This window comes from Danio aesculapii, chromosome 22 (genome assembly GCF_903798145.1).
Source record: "Danio aesculapii chromosome 22, fDanAes4.1, whole genome shotgun sequence".
Lineage (NCBI taxonomy): Eukaryota > Metazoa > Chordata > Actinopteri > Cypriniformes > Danionidae > Danio > Danio aesculapii.
The window spans coordinates 19,437,489-19,456,087 of record NC_079456.1 but is presented as its reverse complement, the minus strand read 5'-3'; the positions used below and the strand labels follow the sequence as shown (position 1 = coordinate 19,456,087).

The 18,599-nt window shown below is 35.4% G+C and overlaps 1 protein-coding gene across 1 annotated transcript; it reads left to right on the top strand.

Annotated features, from left to right (window-relative positions):
• Positions 1–2,480: 2,480 nt before the first annotated feature.
• Positions 2,481–17,462, top strand: atp5f1d (ATP synthase F1 subunit delta). Its single transcript, XM_056448356.1, has 5 exons — positions 2,481–2,742; positions 5,300–5,453; positions 9,890–9,978; positions 15,088–15,225; positions 17,334–17,462. The coding sequence occupies exons 1-4, from the start codon at positions 2,629–2,631 to the stop codon at positions 15,208–15,210; spliced, it is 480 nt and encodes a 159-aa protein (XP_056304331.1). The 5' UTR covers positions 2,481–2,628; the 3' UTR covers positions 15,211–15,225; positions 17,334–17,462.
• The last annotated feature ends 1,137 nt before the right edge of the window (positions 17,463–18,599 follow it).

Genomic DNA, 18,599 nt, shown 5'->3' with positions numbered 1-18,599 from the left:
CACCACAGCGGAATGAACCGCCAACTTATCAAGCATATGTTTTACACAGCGGATGCCTTTCCAGCTGCAATCTTGTACTGCAACACATCTATACACACATTATTTCACACACATACACTACATGTTTAACTGTCTAAATGTCAGTTAGACTGTACACTAAATGTCTTTGGACTGTGGGGGAAACCGGAGCACCTGGAGAAACACGGGGAGAACATGCAAACTCCACACAGAAATACCAACTGACCCAGCCGGGACTTGAACCGACGACCTTCTTGCTTTGAGGCAACAGTGCTAACCATTGAGCCACTGTGTCATCCCTTAATATATTATATAACATAATTTAACATATACTGTCATGTGTGCATATGTAGAAAGTGTATCATCTGTGTGTGTGTATGTGTATAGAGTGTATCATGTGTGCATATGTATGGGGTGTATCATGTGTCCCTATTTAAAGAGTGTGTGTATCATGTGTCTATATGTATGGAGTGTATCATGTGTGTATATGTATAGAGTGTATCATGTGTGTATATGTATAGAGTGTATCATGTGTGTATATGTATAGAGTGTATCATGTGTGTATATGTATGGGGTGTACATGTGTGCATATGTATGGGGTGTATCATGTGTCCCTATTTAAAGAGTGTGTATCATGTGTCTATATGTATAGAGTGTATCATGTGTGTATATGTATGGGGTGTACATGTGTGCATATGTATGGAGTGTATCATGTGTCCCTATTTAAAGAGTGTGTGTATGTGTCTTTATGTATAGAGTGTATCATGTGTGCAAAGGTATGAAGTGTATCGTGTGTCCATATGTATAGTGTATGTCAATATGTATAGTGTATCATGTGTGAACATGGATGAAGTGTATCATGTGTGTATATGTATGGAGTGTATATGTATAGATTGTCTCATGTGTGCATACGTATGGACTGGAGTGAATCATGTGTCTACATGTATAGAGTGTGTGTATCATGTGTCCATATGTATAGAGTGTGTCTATGCATGGGGTGTATCATGTGTGTATACTTATGGAGTGTATTATGTGTGCATATATATGGAATGTATCATGTATTGTGACTCACCTCTCACACACTGACACTGTATGTATAGAGTTTGTATTTGTATGGGGTGTATATGTATGCAATGTATCATGTGCCTATATGAATGGAGTGTATCATGTGTGCTTATTCATAGAATGTGTGAATATGTATAGAGTGTGTATTTGTATCAGGTGTATCATGTGTGTATGTGTATATCAACTTCCAGTAGCTCAGTGGTATTGTGACTCACCTCTCACCCCAGAGACCTGGGTTCTGTCCCAGACCCTCACAGGAGTGGATCGTGAGTGTATATGTTTGCATATGTATGGAGTGTATCATGTGTGCATATAAATGGAGTGTTTAGAGTGTATCATGTGAGTATATCTATGGTGTGCGCATATGTATAGTGTGTATATGTATGCAGAGTGTTCATTAACTTCCAGTAGCTGACTGGTAATGAGGACTCACCTCTCACACCAGAGACCTGGGTTCTGGGTGTAAATGTATCATGTGCTTATATGTATGGAGTGTGTTGTGTATATGTATGGGGGTGTGCATATGCTTGGAGTGTATAGTGTGTAAATGTGTGCAATGTATAGAGTGTTTATATATGTATAGAGTGTTTCATGTGCCTATATGTACGGAGTGCGTATGTATAGAGTGTGTATGCAATGTATCATGTGCCTATATGTATGGAGTGTATCATGTACGTGATGTATCATGCGCCTATATGTATGGTGTATATAGAATGTGTATTTGTATGGGGTGTATATGTATGTGGGGTGTATACTATGTATATAGTGTATCATGTGCCTATATGTATGGAGTGTGTATTTGTATGGAGTGTATCATGTGAGCTTGTGTATGCAGAGCGTTCATCAACTTCCAGTAGCTCAGTGGTAACATGGACTCACCTCTCACACCAGAGACCTGGGTTCTATCCCAGACCCTGACAGGAGTGTATCATGTATGGGGTGTGTAAATGTATGCAATGTGTCATATGCCTGTATGTATGGAGTGTATCATGTATCATGTGCCTATATGTATGGAGTGTATTATGTATGTTATGTTTCATGTGCCTATTTGTATGGTGTATATAGAGTGTGTATTTGTATGGGGTGTATCATGTGCCTATATGTATGGAGTGTGTATTATGGGGTGTATCATGTGCCTATATGTATGGAGTGTGTATTTGTATGGGTGTATCATGTGAGCTTATGTATAGAGGGTGTGTGTATATGAGAGCCTTACATTTCTGTGATGGAAGTATTCTAATTCTTTTGAATACTTTTTGGAGGAGTAACTCAATATTGTAATGCATTACTTTATAAAGTAACTTTCCCCAACACCGCTTATGACCAGTTTTGTGATCCAGGGTCACATGGCCTATGTTCCCATATATTCGTTAAAAAACTACATATCCCATCAGCCCGGAGCTCGCGCAAAGCCTGGCGGGAAAGGTTGCCTATGCCCTTGTCCTATCAGCCGCTCACTCTCTGACTGACAGTCTGTGTGGACAGGGAAGCCGAGGCTTGTGCATTCTAGTGCGGTAAAGGTCGGTTTGCTTCTCCGTGGTGAAAATGTTTGCAGCGAGGTTTCTGCTCCGTCGCGCGGCCCCGGCGCTCAGACACGCGCGCTCTTATGCCGACGCGCCCTCCGCTCAGATGTCCTTCACTTTCGCATCACCCACAGAGGTACTCGGGCCTACACGCTCGGCTAACATGCTAATAGTAGCATGAACACCGGCTCTAATGTTTTCTGTTTTATTACATGATCTACGTGATGCTTTTTATATTCAGGTTGCCATGTGTTTGCTGTTAGTTGTAGCTGTAGTACGATTTGGTTACGCGCGTGCATGTTGCGCGTACTATTTGCAAAACTTGTCACTAAACGAAGAGGTTGTGATGAAGTTTCTGTCCCTTTTTGCATTTTGGAGATTTCTTTTAATGTATAGAAATAATACAATAGTAATTTCAGTTTCAAACATGACATTATTTGGATTTCTGCTTTGTAATTCATGCACAGACGTTTGAATGACTTTAGCAGACTGTTAGCATCGGCTCGGAGCACGTCTGTCACCTTGACTTTAATATAAGACGCTTCAGGATGAAAATGTATTTTTAAAATGTTTACACCTGATAAATTAGGATACATTTTTGTTTGAATTGTTCATTTAAAGTATTGTTGTATCGACATGTAAGTGCTTGAGCAAGAAATTGTTTCACAGCTTTTGTCTTTGCAGCATTAAGTGGATAATTCATCCAAAAATTTAATTTAATCACCATTCACTCTTTGTCCAGTGGTTTCAAACCATTGAGTTTCTTTTTTTGTTGAACACAGTAGATATTTTGAGGAAAGCTGAAACCTTGTAACCTATTGACTTGCGAAGTAGAAAAAACATACTATTTAAGTAAATGGTTACAGGTTTTCAACATTCTTTTGAATATTTTCTTTTGTGTTCAAGACGTTCAAAAGAAATAAACTCCGGTAGATTTGAAGCAAGGGTGAGTAAATGATGGCATTCATTTTTGAGAGATCTAATCTCTTAAGCTGAAATGTTAGTTAGCTAAAGTTTTTTTTTCTGGGTTTTGCTTTCAAATTTAGCTTTAAGGACATAATGAAGTCAAGTGACAGATCAAAAAATGCAATTGGTTATTTAACATAGTCAGTTGCTTATGAAATTAAAGAACAAAGTTAAATTTGTTCCATTTTGTTGCCATTTTGCTCAATGTGGGTGTTAAAATAAAAATGATCTTGCAGTCTATCTTATAATTTGAAATGGTACATTATAAAAGAAAAATTTGTAAAAAATCTGAGCATTTATGCTCTACCTACAACAATCGGAATAACATCAAATGAAAATGTAAATAATGAATATTAAATAATAATGAACTTTTTTACTCACTGTTTACCCTTTCTCAAGTGGTTCTAAACCTTTGAGTTTCTTTCTTTTGTTGAACACAAAAGAAGATATTTTGAAGAAAGCTGAAAACCTGTAACCGCTGACTTCCATAGTAGGAAAACAAATACTGTGGGAGTTAATGGTTTCAGGTATCTACCATTCTTCAAAATATCTTTTGTGTTCAGAAGAAGAAAGGAACCCAACTAGATTAGAAGCAAGGGTGTGTAAATGACGTCATTTTCATTTTTAATCCCTAAAAGGCTGAAAATGTAATTTAGCTTAAATGTTTTTTTTTCAGGGTTTTGCTTATAAATTTAGCTTTAAAATGAAGGACATTTCTGGAGTCAAATGACAGATCAAAAATGTAATTGGTCATTTAACGTAGTTAGTTGCTTCTGAAATGAAAGAACAAAGTTACATTTGTTTAATATCTTAAAATCAGTAAAATTGTCACTTTGTTCATTGTGGGTGTTAAAATAAAAATTAAATAAAAAATCTTGCAGTGTCATATAAATTGAAATGATAAATTATAAAAGAAAAATAAATAAAATATGGAAAAACATCAAAAACAAAACAATCAGAATAACATCAAATGAAATGTAAATAGTGCATATTAAAAGAATAGTTCACCCAAAAAATTAAAATGAACTCACTGTTTACCCTCCCTCAAGTGGTTCTACACCTTAGAGTTTCTTTTCTTTTGTTGAAAAAAAAAAAAAAGATATTTTGAAGAATGCTGAAAACCTGAAACTTCTGACTTCCATAGTAGGAAAAACAAATACTATTGAAGTCAGTGGTTAAAGGTTTCCAACATTCTTCAGAATATCTTCTTTTGTGTTGAACAGAAGAAAAACTCACCGAGGTTTGAAAAAAGGGTAAGTAAAGGATAATTGTAATTTTATGGTGAACTATTCCTTTAAGTAAATGCTATAAAAGACCAATACAAAGCAAACCTGACAAATGCACCCTGTTTCTGTGTCTATAAGCCCAGCATGTGATGTTACTTAAATGAAATGCTTGTAGTTTACATTTTTTCTCTTTATATAATTTTTTCTTTACTTTTTGTAAATGCAAAAACTACACAATGGTATTTGAGGTATTCTCACTGTGATATCTTGTCTAACAGATTGTACCAAAATTGGCTAGCATTGTGTATTTTGTATCCAGCATTTGTTACCGATAACTGAAAACCTGTAACGTTCCCTGTAAAGTGGGAATATTCATTCATATTTAAACATGTAATCACTGTTGTTTTTAACCACTTGTTTTGTTGGGTAAATGTTAGGTCAGGGTTGTTGTTTTTTTACTTTCTTCATCTGATGCATTGAAGCTTGTTTTGCTTTCTGCAGGTGTTTTTCAAGGAAGCCAGTGTAAAACAGATTGATGTCCCAACACTGACAGGCGCCTTTGGTATCCTCCCAGCCCACGTCCCCACACTGCAGGTGCTCCGGCCTGGTGTAGTCACCGTCTTCAGTGACGATGGTTCCTCTAAGAAGTATTTTGGTGAGTTCTAGCTGCAGTACTGCATGTATGCAGTTTGCCACAGTGTTCAGGTGCTTGATAATGGAGTAGTGTTTCCTGGTTCCATTTTATTATCCTCATAAAGATTTCAGGAAATCCCCAAAGCAGACAAATTTGAGATGAAATGTAGTAATGCTGTGGAATGATATTGATTTGGACAATCTGCTTTTCAATTAAATCAGAGATAAAAAAAAGCTTAATGTAAAAGAATAAATTAATTTAATTTATATCAAAGACTTTTTAAAAATAAACAAATAAGCAAAAATGTATTAATCTCATAATTACATCAAAAAAATTCCAAAATATGATATTATAATTAGTGATATAACGGATCACAAACATCACGGTTTCTGATCACACTAGAGTCATGGATCGGATCATTTTCAACAAACGTCATTTGCTTTTCATTTATTTATTTTATTTGACCGAATGTTTAATTCCTCCTGATGACTTGAAAACCACCATCAATTTGTACATAAATGAAACATGGCAAAGAGAATGGGACGACTGCATCAACAACAAATTACATGAAATTAACCTGAAAATAAATGAAAGGCATTTAGCAAATTATAATATTGAGACCAGGCATGATCAGACGCTCTATACCAGATGTTGAATTGGACATTCTAGGTTGACACATTCATATTTATTAAATAACGAATAACTGCCAGACTGCTCTTACCATCAAACATATTTTGTTGGAATGTAGAAGTTTAAATTCCATTAGACAAAATTTTTATAAGGAGAGCACTTTGATGGACATTTTTAAAAAGGTACCACCAGGAAGAGTTTTACATTTTTTTTAAATCAAAAATAGAACTGAAAAACCATATTTAACTTTGAAAACATTTTTTTGTAAATTTTATCTATTTATATTTTATATATTTGTCTAAGTAATTTATTTTTTATTTTTTTTATATAATACGAATTAGTTTTTATCATGTAATAGTTTAATGTATATCCATTTGGCCACGAAATAGCCATAAGTTGCTGATGTGGCAATAAATATGTAATAAATATATATTTTATTTGTATTTTTTTAAACAAAAATCTTGTACAACATAAAATTTATTTTCAATTAATGATTCCGAAATTCACACGTAAAACCTTGTTTCATTATAGGTGGATCATTTTTGAAAACCTATACAGTGACATCATTTTGATGGTTGTTTGTTGCCACCTATTGGTTAAACAATGTAATTGCTACAACATTCAAGTTCCATTAAACGATTTTAATCTTTACCCTAAACATCAGTGTTTATATCTGAACTATAAACTGTTCTCCCAGTACTACTGTGTTATTTAATTGTTTGTAACTAACTGAAAAAGTCTAAACTGAATCTCGATCAAATGCATATTTGAATGCAGCGCTTGGAAGAATGAATAAACATCAGTAAATTATCATTTATCATTCATGTTGCACGGGTTTGAAATGAGATCACAATCTTTTAATGTTTAATTGTGCAGCTTTACACTGCATTAATGCAGGCTAAACAATCAGTGACGGAAAACACCTTTAATTAATAACCTAAGAAAGCATTTAGGTAGGTCCCACCATAACTTTTTCCGTCATTATATTTTACAGGGAAGCTAAAATGCTTTCATACACATGATTTGAATGACGTGGGTGGCGATCTCTCTGCAATTGTTATAAATGTTGGATTAACCTACAAGTTAGTTATTAATCCGTGGGTCATGTGCGTTCCGAAATGTGGGTTGTGATCCATACATTACACCCCTACTTAGTAAACTATTCAAATAAGTTAAGTAATTATAATTTGATTATTCAGTAACAAAATAAGTTAGAATAAAATGTTACTGTTTGCTAATTTTTTATTACTTTATTTAATCTTTAATTATTATTATTATTATTTATTTTTTTTAAGAAATTGGTCAAGATTTTGGGTAATTAACTATAATTTTGCCTTTATTTTATCATTTGTAATTCGGTTGAATTTGTAGTACCAGACTCCTAACCAAATTCTGCCATTTGATTAATTTTAAATTAAAGATCATGATCTGACTAATCAAAATTTCCTTGGTCTTTTGACCTATAAGAGGTCATAATATTACTATAAAACATCCTCTAAATTTTAGAAGTCATCTTTGTTTTTCCTCTAAATTCAGCTTATATTGAAGGCGGTCTGACAAAATAATAGAAAATGGAATGTTCTTATTCATGATGTAATGGTGTATAAGCTTCGCCTCCACAGAAGTCGCACACCTACTACTTCTACTGTACATTCAACTTTTGTTAATATGCGAAACTTAATCATAGTAGTGGGTGTTTTTTTCTGAGTGTACAATTGGCCACGTTCTTTTAAACAGGGCATTGTGATTAGGGATGCACTGATTCTGATAGTTGGATCAGATATTGTTTCAATACCGCATATTTTTGCTGGATCGGGTATCGGTCAGCTGGTACCGATCCAAATCCGATCTTGCGGTGCGATATATTATGTGTTTATATGCCGACTAATGTATGAAGGTAGCCTATGATAAGGCACTAGAGAGTTGGCATTTGTGCCTACTATATCCCAGATGTTCTAAAGTCATTGTATAGTTTAATGTAAAGCACAGGTGAATATTCACTTGCTTAAATTTATGTTCGGTTCAGCACTTCCTGCCGCTGCGCCTGTTAATCATTCTCCATTCATTCACAATTCAAACTGCATGTCGAGTTCATGACAACACGAAAAACTTTCTCCAAGACTATTTGTTCCTGTTTGTTTAAAAAATCTGTGGAGAAATGGAAATAGTTTTGCGTTAAATGGGTTAATTTTGACCTGCAACAAGGAGTTCATTGCTGTTTCTAAATCATGTTGCGCTGTGTCTGTTATCAGCAGACTGCATTCGCAATACTGGAGTAGAGAGGGTTATTACCTGCTCTTCACACACAAAGTAGGCCTATCTACTAGAAAAGAATCAATAATACATTGGACAGATCATCAAAGCACTGATTTCTTCCCTTTGTGCTGCTCCGTTTTGAAAGTGTCCGCAGATACTGAAGGGCTGTGCGCTGTCTCAGTGATGCATCAAGCGATTCATGCACGCACTGGCTGCACAGACGTGATGTGCGCCGCTGTGTAAGATTATTCTCACAATGAGTTTCTGTTCTCTCATCCTTCCAACTGAGTTTATTGAGTTTATTTGAGTTAAGTGCTGAGAGTAGTTTGTAAAGCTTAGCTTGTTGGGGTCAAAGTGGTTGATTTTAATAAAAGTGAAACTGACCGGCGCAATATGCATTGTCATTATCAAAATTATTATTTAGCCTAATATAGGCTACTCTGAAACTGAATTTTTCACTGTAATTGTATTTATATCAACATTTTATTTAACAAACCAGTTTGTGTTTTGGCGCTGAAGCATGCAAGCGGACCTTGTTGTGAACTTTCTCCATCTCACTCACGGGCAGATTTGGCGAGGGATTATTTAGTAAAACTGGCCTCAGACAGTTTAGTTTAGTCTTCGTCAGACCTGCAGGAAAATATCAGACTTTGCTAAAAGGCTGATTATTTTACCAATGATTATGGTCAATAGTGGTAGCCTATTACAGATTTCAAAGAAAAATCTTAATAATGAAAAAGTAAACAGGCTGGACCACAACAGATCAATGTCATAACGAATGCTCAAATAATGTAGTCTAGTTTACAGCAAGCATTAGGCTTTTAGTTAGATTGTGCCGTCTGTCATCTATAATAAGCCTAAAGGTCTGTTATTTTTACCAAAGAAGATCTATTATTTAAGTTTAGCACAAGAGCTTTAGAAACTGTATGCTTAGAGAAGAAAAAAAACGGCACAGTATCGAGAACGGATCTGTATCAATCGATACTCAGAATTTTGGTATCGATATCGGATCAGTTACAAAAAAATGGTATCGGTACATCCCTAGTTCTGATGAAGAGGGTCAAAAAAAGCATATTCCTTCTATGCTATGATTTTTTGTTATGTACAAAATTATTACATCTCAGAAGGCTACAAAATAAAGACCCTAGTTAGTTCATAACCCCTTAAATGTCATTTGAAAGCAGTGTTATTAATATGATGACCAGTTTGAGCATTTGAACATGTATTAATCACAGCAGCACTTTAAAGAGAATGACAATGGGAGGTTGGATGGATGTGACGATGATATTTTGATGCCCATTTACACACTTCAAAGATGGTGATTCATTTGTGCGACGAGAATTTCTTTTGTGAACCAGGCAGATTGGAATATGATCTGCCGTCAAGATGTCTGACGCTGATCCATTTATTACACACTGCATATAAATGTGCAAATCCATCCAGAAGAGGTCAGGCTTGTCCTACAAATTAGAGCCTCTTCAAGCAAGTGAATTGCACTCTGTGAACTCCTGTCCTCCTGTGCTTGAGATGAGATGAGATGAGATGTGATGTGATGTGGTTTGTGTTTGCAGTGAGCAGTGGATCAGTCACCGTTAATGCAGACTCTTCAGTGCAGCTGCTGGCGGAGGAGGCCTTCCCACTGGAATCGCTGGATGTTGCAGTGAGTTTCTGATATGCTGTGATCAGTCAAATTTAATAATTCGAGAAAACATTCTAATGTAATTTCAGTTATATAATTCTGATTTATTTTTAATGCGTTACAATATTGAAGAATAATTGGCTGCCATTTCAAAAAATAAATAAATAATAGTTACCACAAACACAATGTTGGATGCTTGTAGGTCTTTATTAAGGCTAAATAAGTTATTCTATGTTTTTAAATTCCTTAAATAGACCAGGTATGTTCATTCCTAATCCTCGAGAGCTCCAACTTGCTTAGTTTCCAATGCCAATACCAAATGGCATGCTTCATGGTGCACATTGTGGTCTTCCAGATTTACATTGGCCAGCATTTCTATGTTGTGTCCATGAAACTGTAGGGTGTCCCATTCATCATTTTAGCTTTCAGAAGGGTGCTTTTCACCTGACATTTTAAAACAAACCATGTTTTGGAACTTTGGGCTACGAAAAACATTACAAGGGTTTAGAGTGCCATTTGCGATTGGGTGTTGTTTGATGTCTGCGACTGACTTCTATGGCAATGTGACAAAAAAAATTATCTTGATTAAAAATTTTTAATCAGGAATTTGATCAGTATCAGGTCTGTGTATTATGGATTTGACAATATTAAAACTTTCACACATGAACATTTACTCTAAGGAAAAGAACCCCTAAAATGTCAACATTGCAACAAATCAAACTGTTAAACATGTACTTAATGTTATCAGACAACAATTTTTATCTAGAGAGACTTTAAATGAAATATTTTTAAATGTGCATACTTCTAAAATTGTAAATTTTTTTAAAACCTTAAACTGTTTTAGATTTTAATCTTATTATTATTAATGTATTCTGCCATGTGTATTTATTGCTGTTGCTGACTTTTTACTGTTAGAATATTTTTAGAATTATAGAAAAGTGTTATTTATAAAACGTGGTAAACTTGATCTGTTTTTTGCCATGTCATAGCAAGAGAAGCTGAAAGGGCAATAAACTCAAAATTCTCTCTGTTAAAACTTTCTTTTCCGAAAAGTGTTCAGTAAAGCAACGAAAAGTTGCATGTAATGTCAAAATAAAGGTTGTTCCATTTGAAACACTACTAACAAGGAAATAAATATTATATAGCCTTTAACCGGCCCTTATGCGACAACTGTCGTTTTAATGAAGGAAATATGTCTTAACGAAATCCCGTTATCACAAGAAAATACCTTTTTAAAACATAAGGGAGTGGAAAAATATAAATATAATAGCATAGTAGCCTGTGAGTGGCAGCATTGCGTCAACGTAAATAAGTAGGTCTATTTGATCTCGGAGTATTAAAAATGAGATTTTTTTTGATGATTTTATTTTTGTTATTTGAAATAAAAAATGAAAATCAGGTCATTTTAAAATTTTGCTTATGAGCAATTCCATACAAATGGCAACATTGGCATGAAAAAAAATAGGTTTTCACCAAAATATGGAAACCGTTTACTGTTTTTTTTTTTTTTTTTTTTTTTTTTTTTTTGTATAAGCAAGTATTTTACAGATTAAATGTATCTGTCAAATGTTTTCAAACTATTATATTTAATTTACCAAAGTCACACAAGTGGCAATTTCACATCGGTCACATCCATAATGACACTTTTTCCGCATAAATGCAAAAATATTAAATAAAATCAGTTATGTTTGTTCTATAGTGAGCCAACTCTTCTCCTTTTAATTAGCATTATTTCTTTTGGTTTGTGCAGTTTTATTTACAGAATTTCTACAAAGTATACTGTGTACTGCAAACTCGTAGAGTTCTTTGGTCACATCCATAATGCATGTTTATTTTCTTCATTTAAAGTATAAAACATGTTTACAGATTGATATTCTTCTGCTCCCATAAATCTGTGGTCAGTTGTTCTGCAAAATATAAACGGATGTTTCAATATAATGTTAACATATACTTTCTATGTGAATTTATGTGTTGAGTTTTTACTGCAAATGTCACATCCAAACCACTGGAATTACTCTTATCCATTTTACACCATAAAAAGAAAAACGCCTCTTATTTCAATTTTTGTTTTTTTGTATTTTAAAAGGAAAGTCGAAAAAAAGCTTGTTTTTTTGTTATCGGTTTTGTTAAAATAAAAATCCAATGACCAAAGCATACACGATACTTATCAATCAGGGTATATTCCGTCCATTCCATATCTGTTTTCAAACAAAAAAAGGAATTTTAAGAAAAAAAAAAAAGAGATTTTCACTATTACTGTTTTTTGGTTTAGGGTAGGAAAATGGAAAAACAACTTTAAAATTCATTATACACATGTAGGCGGTGCTTGTTCTTCAAAACTCATGCGAGAGTTGTTGTCATAGCAACAGTTCTGGTAGCTCAAACCTGCTAGGAAGCAGGCTCATTTTATATAAACGGGATTAGATCGGGTCAGTTCAAGCAAAGATAATACTGAAAGTTTGTACCGAATTCTGATATTTTCTTACAGTAGTAGTTGTATACACTTGGGAAAATAATAAATATATATATTTTAACTATATATAAGTTTAAAATATATATTAATAAAACTTGTGCAATCTACACTCCGAAATAAAAGTACATAGACTGCCACCTGGTGGTTCAAAAAGAAAATGTATTGATATTAACGGTTTAGATACAAATGTGTACAATCGCTTTAGTACAATTTGTGTATGATAATAGGCATGTACAATATGCGACTTTTTAAAAGGATTAATATATGCAATCATGAACCTATTTTGACAGGTAATATGACGATGATTTGATGCTTCACAAAAGTTGCAGACACCTTTAACAATATCTAAATGCTTTTGTGATGCTAAATTAACTTAAACAATTAAATAGTAATCGGATGATGTCATTACACTGCTGTGCTGTCAGCCAATCGTTGCATTGCTGATCATTATTTCGAGGATTGTTAGATCTGTCCTTTAAAACACACACACAGCGATCTCAGATCAGTTCATCCAGACATTCTAATCTGGTTCGTGAACTTGTTTGAAGAACCAAATTAGCCAGAGATCAGTTATCAAGATTAAAAGATCCAGGATCTGCCAAATCATCTTAGATCATTTAAGCGAGGTACGAAGAACGGACCCCTGGTTTGCATGATTAGCCGCATTTCCACTATCGGGCCAGTGCGAGCCAGGGCTTTAATCGGGCCAGGCCGGGCCAATAGCCCGGGAGGTTGAGAAATGAGGCCGAAATCATGTCGCGTTTCCACTGTCGAGCTAGTTGCTCGCAGCGCGTCACGCAAACACCGCCCCCAGAACGTCCCCCGAATCAAACGTCGCACAACCCACCCACTTCAGCGGGAACAAAAAACTCAAATTATAACCACAATCACAACCTGGCATCACTACGAGAGCTGGAAGATGGAGAACACCGAAGCGATTGCTTTCTTACTGTTTGTGGTCTGTTGGTGTAAGGCCAGACAGCGATCCCTGGATAAGGACATTCGAGTTCGGCGGCATTTACTTCGAACACAGATATCCTTTTTTTCTTCTTCTTAGTGAGTTGATCAAGCGCGATAGCAAAACAAATGTAAGGGAAGAAAGCATCTTGTCTCCTCTTTACCTGACAGGAAAACTCCGCCTTTGTATGTAACCCCGCCCCGAAGCCCCAGTTGGCCCTCCTTGGCCCAAGGTATTCGGCGGGCCGAAAAAGGCCAGACGCTGGCCCCAAGGAAGCCCCGCTTTGGCCCGATTACGCCCCAGAAGTGATAGTGGAAACGTGACTGGCCTTGGCTCGCCCTAGCTCGCTCGCTTTAGGCGCGATAGTGGAAACGCGGCTACTGTTTCTGAGCAAGGCCTATATGACAATAACAATAATATTATTAATAATAATATAAAGGGGCTAAGCTGAAAAGAAAATGAATAATTGAATAATAATATAAATTATAATAATATGCCTATAGTTCTTTCTTTTTTAGTTTTCCTTTTTTTGTTTGAAAATACATATGGAATACATATGGACGAAAGATACTCTGATTCCCATCACAACAAATGTTAGGTCTCTATTTATTTTCAAGTTTCAGTTCAGATTTTTCTAGTGGAAGACAAGACGGAATTTGAGGAACCACTGAGCACGACCTTTATCATCAACAGGGAAAGAATGAAAGCAAATTAGTGCACTAAGGTATGCAGCAATGTAGTGAGGATGTTCTCTCCTGTCGCTGATAAACTACTTAGATTTTTTTTATTTTAAACTTGCTTATTTTTGGTAACGAAATGGGAAATCTTCACCTCTTCCTTCATAGTTCTATACAACCGGAAGTTAAAGCACACACATTTGCGTCTCGGAAGCTCACCGGTGCATCTTTTGCATCTAGCCCATTAAGGTTGAAGTTGAAAATGGTTCTCTGGGAACAAGTTGGAACACCCCTGGTTCAAACAGCTTTTATAGGATTGTCCTTTAAATGTAGCTTTTAAAAGCCCAACAGACCACCTATTGATTGTATGCATGCTGTTTATTGTCCACACAACATTAATAGAAGCAAATACAATGGTCTTGATTTTCTCTTAGTCACCTCTTTCTCCGAACGATTTGAACGTGCAGCATGACGCATCGAAAACGAGCTGCCTCCAAACGGGTTGTTCTCGGACATGCCCTTTCTCTGACACAGAATAAAGAGCACTTTTGGGTTCATTCCACCTAAATAGGCCGCTTTTTTATTCTTCCTAGAGATAGCTGTGCTTGGGGCCTTGCTGGTTAATAAGGAAGGAAAGGTCAGTCACCGTTGAAGTGGTGCAGATGTGTCAAATCCCCACTGAGAGACCTTTAACTCCCAGCAATGTTTGGCCTTTACACTGTGTAATCGCCACTGTGACAAATGTCCTTCACAGGAAAGAGGCCACGTTTATTTGCTCACACGGCCATGCTAGCCTAGAATGTGGCTCAAGTAGCAGTAGCATTGATTTTTAAGGCAAAGATGAGTTTTCTCACTTATAAGGTGCTCCAAGATATTGAAGTTCTGGGATCTATACGACACTCGTTCCAATTGATGGGACTTTTATAATGTCAGCCGTTATAGATTGAGTTGCCACACTATACATCTCTGTCAAGATTACAGTGAATGTGAACCAAATGTCAAGAGAGCCTTGTCTTTTGCAGGCGGCGAAAGCAAACCTGGAGAAAGCCCAGTCAGAACTAGTCGGCGCTTCAGATGAGGCGACCCGGGCCGAGGTTCTGATCAGCATAGAGGCGAACGAGGCGATCGTCAAAGCGCTGGAGTAAATGGTCTGTGTGTTGGTACGTATACATTTTAGCAGTATATCAATGTGAAAATATTGTAGTTAAGGGGATAGTTCACCAAAAAAAAATTATTTACTCACTATTTGCTCATCCTCACGTGTTCTTGAATCTTTGAGCGTCTTCTGTTGATTACGAAAGAAGATATTTAAAGGAAATCTGCAACTGTTGACTTCCCTAGGAGGAAACACAAGTACTGTGATTTCAGGTTTGCAGCTTTCTTCAAGTCATATTTGTGTTTTGACAAGTAATAGGGCTGCATGATATTAGAAAATTTTGATTTTTGATAATTATTGAATATTATTTTAACTCCATTTAGGAATATTAGGATTTTTTTAGTTTAACCACCTTATTTTACATTACACTACATTACAAAAACACTTTACATTTTGCTATTTGAATACAATTTCGCAAGAAGGCTTAAATGAGTTCTTTTAATGATATTCTGGAGTCTAACAGATTTCAGGTGCAGAAATTCAATAATGAAATCTAAAACACTATATAGTGTTCATTGTATTAATAATTGAACAATGTTCGTTATACCTCCAAACATCATAATTTCTTTAGCTCAAACCTATTATTCTCACTTGAAATGTGTACATAATCACAGGCCTTAAAACACATCTGTCACTCTATTAAACTTTGCAGTGCCTCTACAAATAGGGCTGGGCGACTTATTACGATATCATGTTTCATATCATTCGGTATAAATAATTATTGAATATTTTTTAACAATCCATTTAGGAATATTAGGGTTTATTTATTTTTAACCACCTTATTTTAATTTACCAACATTACTAAACAAAAATATTTAAACAAAATATCTGATCTCTTGTAATAAAGTAAACAAGTGTTAAAGACTTTTAAACTTGATAAATAAAATGTTACAAAATGTGTGCAATGGTAAGGGTCGATCAACATCTGTAAGGTGTCAATAAGAATGATAGAGTAAACCTAAACTCTTTAAACAACGCAAATTATGATAATCAGATCTGAGCTTTCACGTAAAGGAACTAACCATCATTATTCAAATACATATTGCAACATTACAAGTATATCACTATGCTAAAGAAATCTTTCAGATCAGGAGATAGTGGCTGGGATGCACAAGAAAAGAAACCAAAAAGCCACTCTGGTGACATCCTTTTTTTATTTACAATCTCTCCACTGCTGCTATACTGCACTGCAGTTTTGTGTCTGCTTTAATTCTGACATTAAGTGACAAGCGTGAATGTGTGTGCTTTGTGTTTGTCTGAGGTAATTAGTCTGCTGTTAATACTCAAGTGTGTATATTCTATACAAAGTGTGAAGCAGATTGGTCAGTTCTAGAGCTCTAGGCATTCGGAAAAGTTTTTCAAATAGGTGTACAAGTGCACACCCCCATTGGAAATGACAAACTAACACCCGTAGCTTTTTGGCATTGCTTTCAAAGGCGCTTGCTCAGCAGCCACGTTTTAATAAAACTATAGCGCTTTATATCTACACTACATACCAAACTTTTTTAATCGATATTGACAATGGTGTTCGGTCAATAAATACCGATATTGATTCTATCGCCCAGCCCTATCTACAAATCTGTGAAAAATGCCTTATTTACTTGGTCTTGATTATAGTCTAAATATATAACATTTCTAAAATCTAGAAGCGTAAAAATGATTTTGTTTTCAAAAATAATTCTAAATTAAGTTTGTTTTGCAAAATAATTTTGTTTTGGTTAAAAGAAAGAATATTTTACTTAATCCACTGTCTTGTTTTAGGGAAAATGTCTCAATTTTAACTCCTTATTTCTGAAAACCAAACAATATTATTTACTTGTCTACAAAATGCTTCTTGATTTAGAATATTTTTTTTATTTTGGACTAGAAACGAGACAAAAATACTAAGAAAAGCATTTTTTTTGCCATGTGAACTGTGGCTCCTGATCAAATCCAATAATATCCAGTGATGTATCCACTATTGTGGATGTACTCATTCTGATATCAGTGCTAAAAAAATCGATACCGTACCGTGAGTAAATGAACTAATTTTTGGGTGAACTACCCTTTTAATACTGTATGTGAATGTACTAATTTATTATTCATATATACCAATTTCTGTCTTCTCAATAGAAAATTCTGTCGGTTTGAAAAGGTCTCCGGCTTTTTCTGTTCCCCACCCCAGTGAAGTCAGAAACGGCAAGACTTAACTGCTTGCTTTGTACAGTGGATGAAATTAACAATAAATTTATTTGAAATACACATGGTGTCCTGTGCATTCCTTGCGTTTTTCAAAAACCCGAGCTGCATTTGCTGTGCTATCAATTAGTTTGATAAATGCAGTACTGTTCATGACTGAAAGGGGGCAGTATGGCATTGTTGAAATTTTAACTACCGAGCCATTTCTCAGAAGCGACTGGTGAATCTGTTCATCTTTATTATTCAGTCACTGAAACAATTTTTGCACAGAATGTACTATTTTTACCCATACTGCATTTTATGCATGCACATCCTCAATCTTAGCCGTTATGCTAATTGTCAGCCTACTCATAATGCCTTAATATGCATTTTCTAGATCACTAAAATGGATAAACTATTACTATTACATTCACAAGCCAGCTAGGGTTAGAAATGCAGCTTGTATATGCAGTCAGAAGAGTCGTCTTTCAGACTGTGCTGCAAAAGTCTAGAATTTGCTTAAGTACAGGGTAATTTTACATGGCAGCTCTAGAGCTTTAAGCATGTGTCGACTGGAGTTTTACGAGACTAAACCACATGCGTCTTTACGAACGTCAGACGTCTGTCGTGGCAACATGCTGCAGCTTGCTCCAGGCAGCACATGTACAGAATTAGCAGGGAACACTTGCTGAAAGGAGTCCTTGTGCTTTTCTAAGAAAAGGTGTTTCATGTGTGCTAGTTTTTCTAAATTGTTACTTGCACTGTACAACTTCAATGTTTACTGTAAATTTGCGATGACTTGCTCATGAAAAGTTGCCCAAATAACAAAACCGTGCTGACAACAAGCTAATTTTCACTTGCTCTCAGAGCAATGGTGTCAAATCAGTGTTGCAAAGACATACGATTTTAGGTGGTTTAAGACACCACAGGGTTCTATTTATGTCACACAATGTTCCTCTTGTTGCCATATATTTTCAGCTTCTCTAGTGTGAGTATAGCCTCTATTCTTAAGCTTCCTCTAAAGGATAGTCCTAATTACCATTTTGCATTCTTGAGAAAGAACAGTTTTAGGTCAGAAGTGGTGCACTAGCAGAACTCTGCATTCACTTATGCTGGATGTCTTAGTATTGTACACCAAAGGGTTGGGAAGAAGTGGTATGTTAAATTGATATATAATTAGCTTGCAATGTCCAAATGGAAAACCACTTTCGTTATCTAGCA

Coding starts and splice junctions, on each gene's coding strand:
- atp5f1d (XM_056448356.1), top strand. CDS start 2,629: ATGTTTGCAGCGAGGTTTCTGCTCCGTCGCGCGGCCCCGGCGCTCAGA. Junction 5,454..9,889: donor TTCCTCTAAGAAGTATTTTG/GTGAGTTCTAGC, acceptor TTGTGTTTGCAG/TGAGCAGTGGATCAGTCACC. Junction 9,979..15,087: donor TGGAATCGCTGGATGTTGCA/GTGAGTTTCTGA, acceptor TGTCTTTTGCAG/GCGGCGAAAGCAAACCTGGA.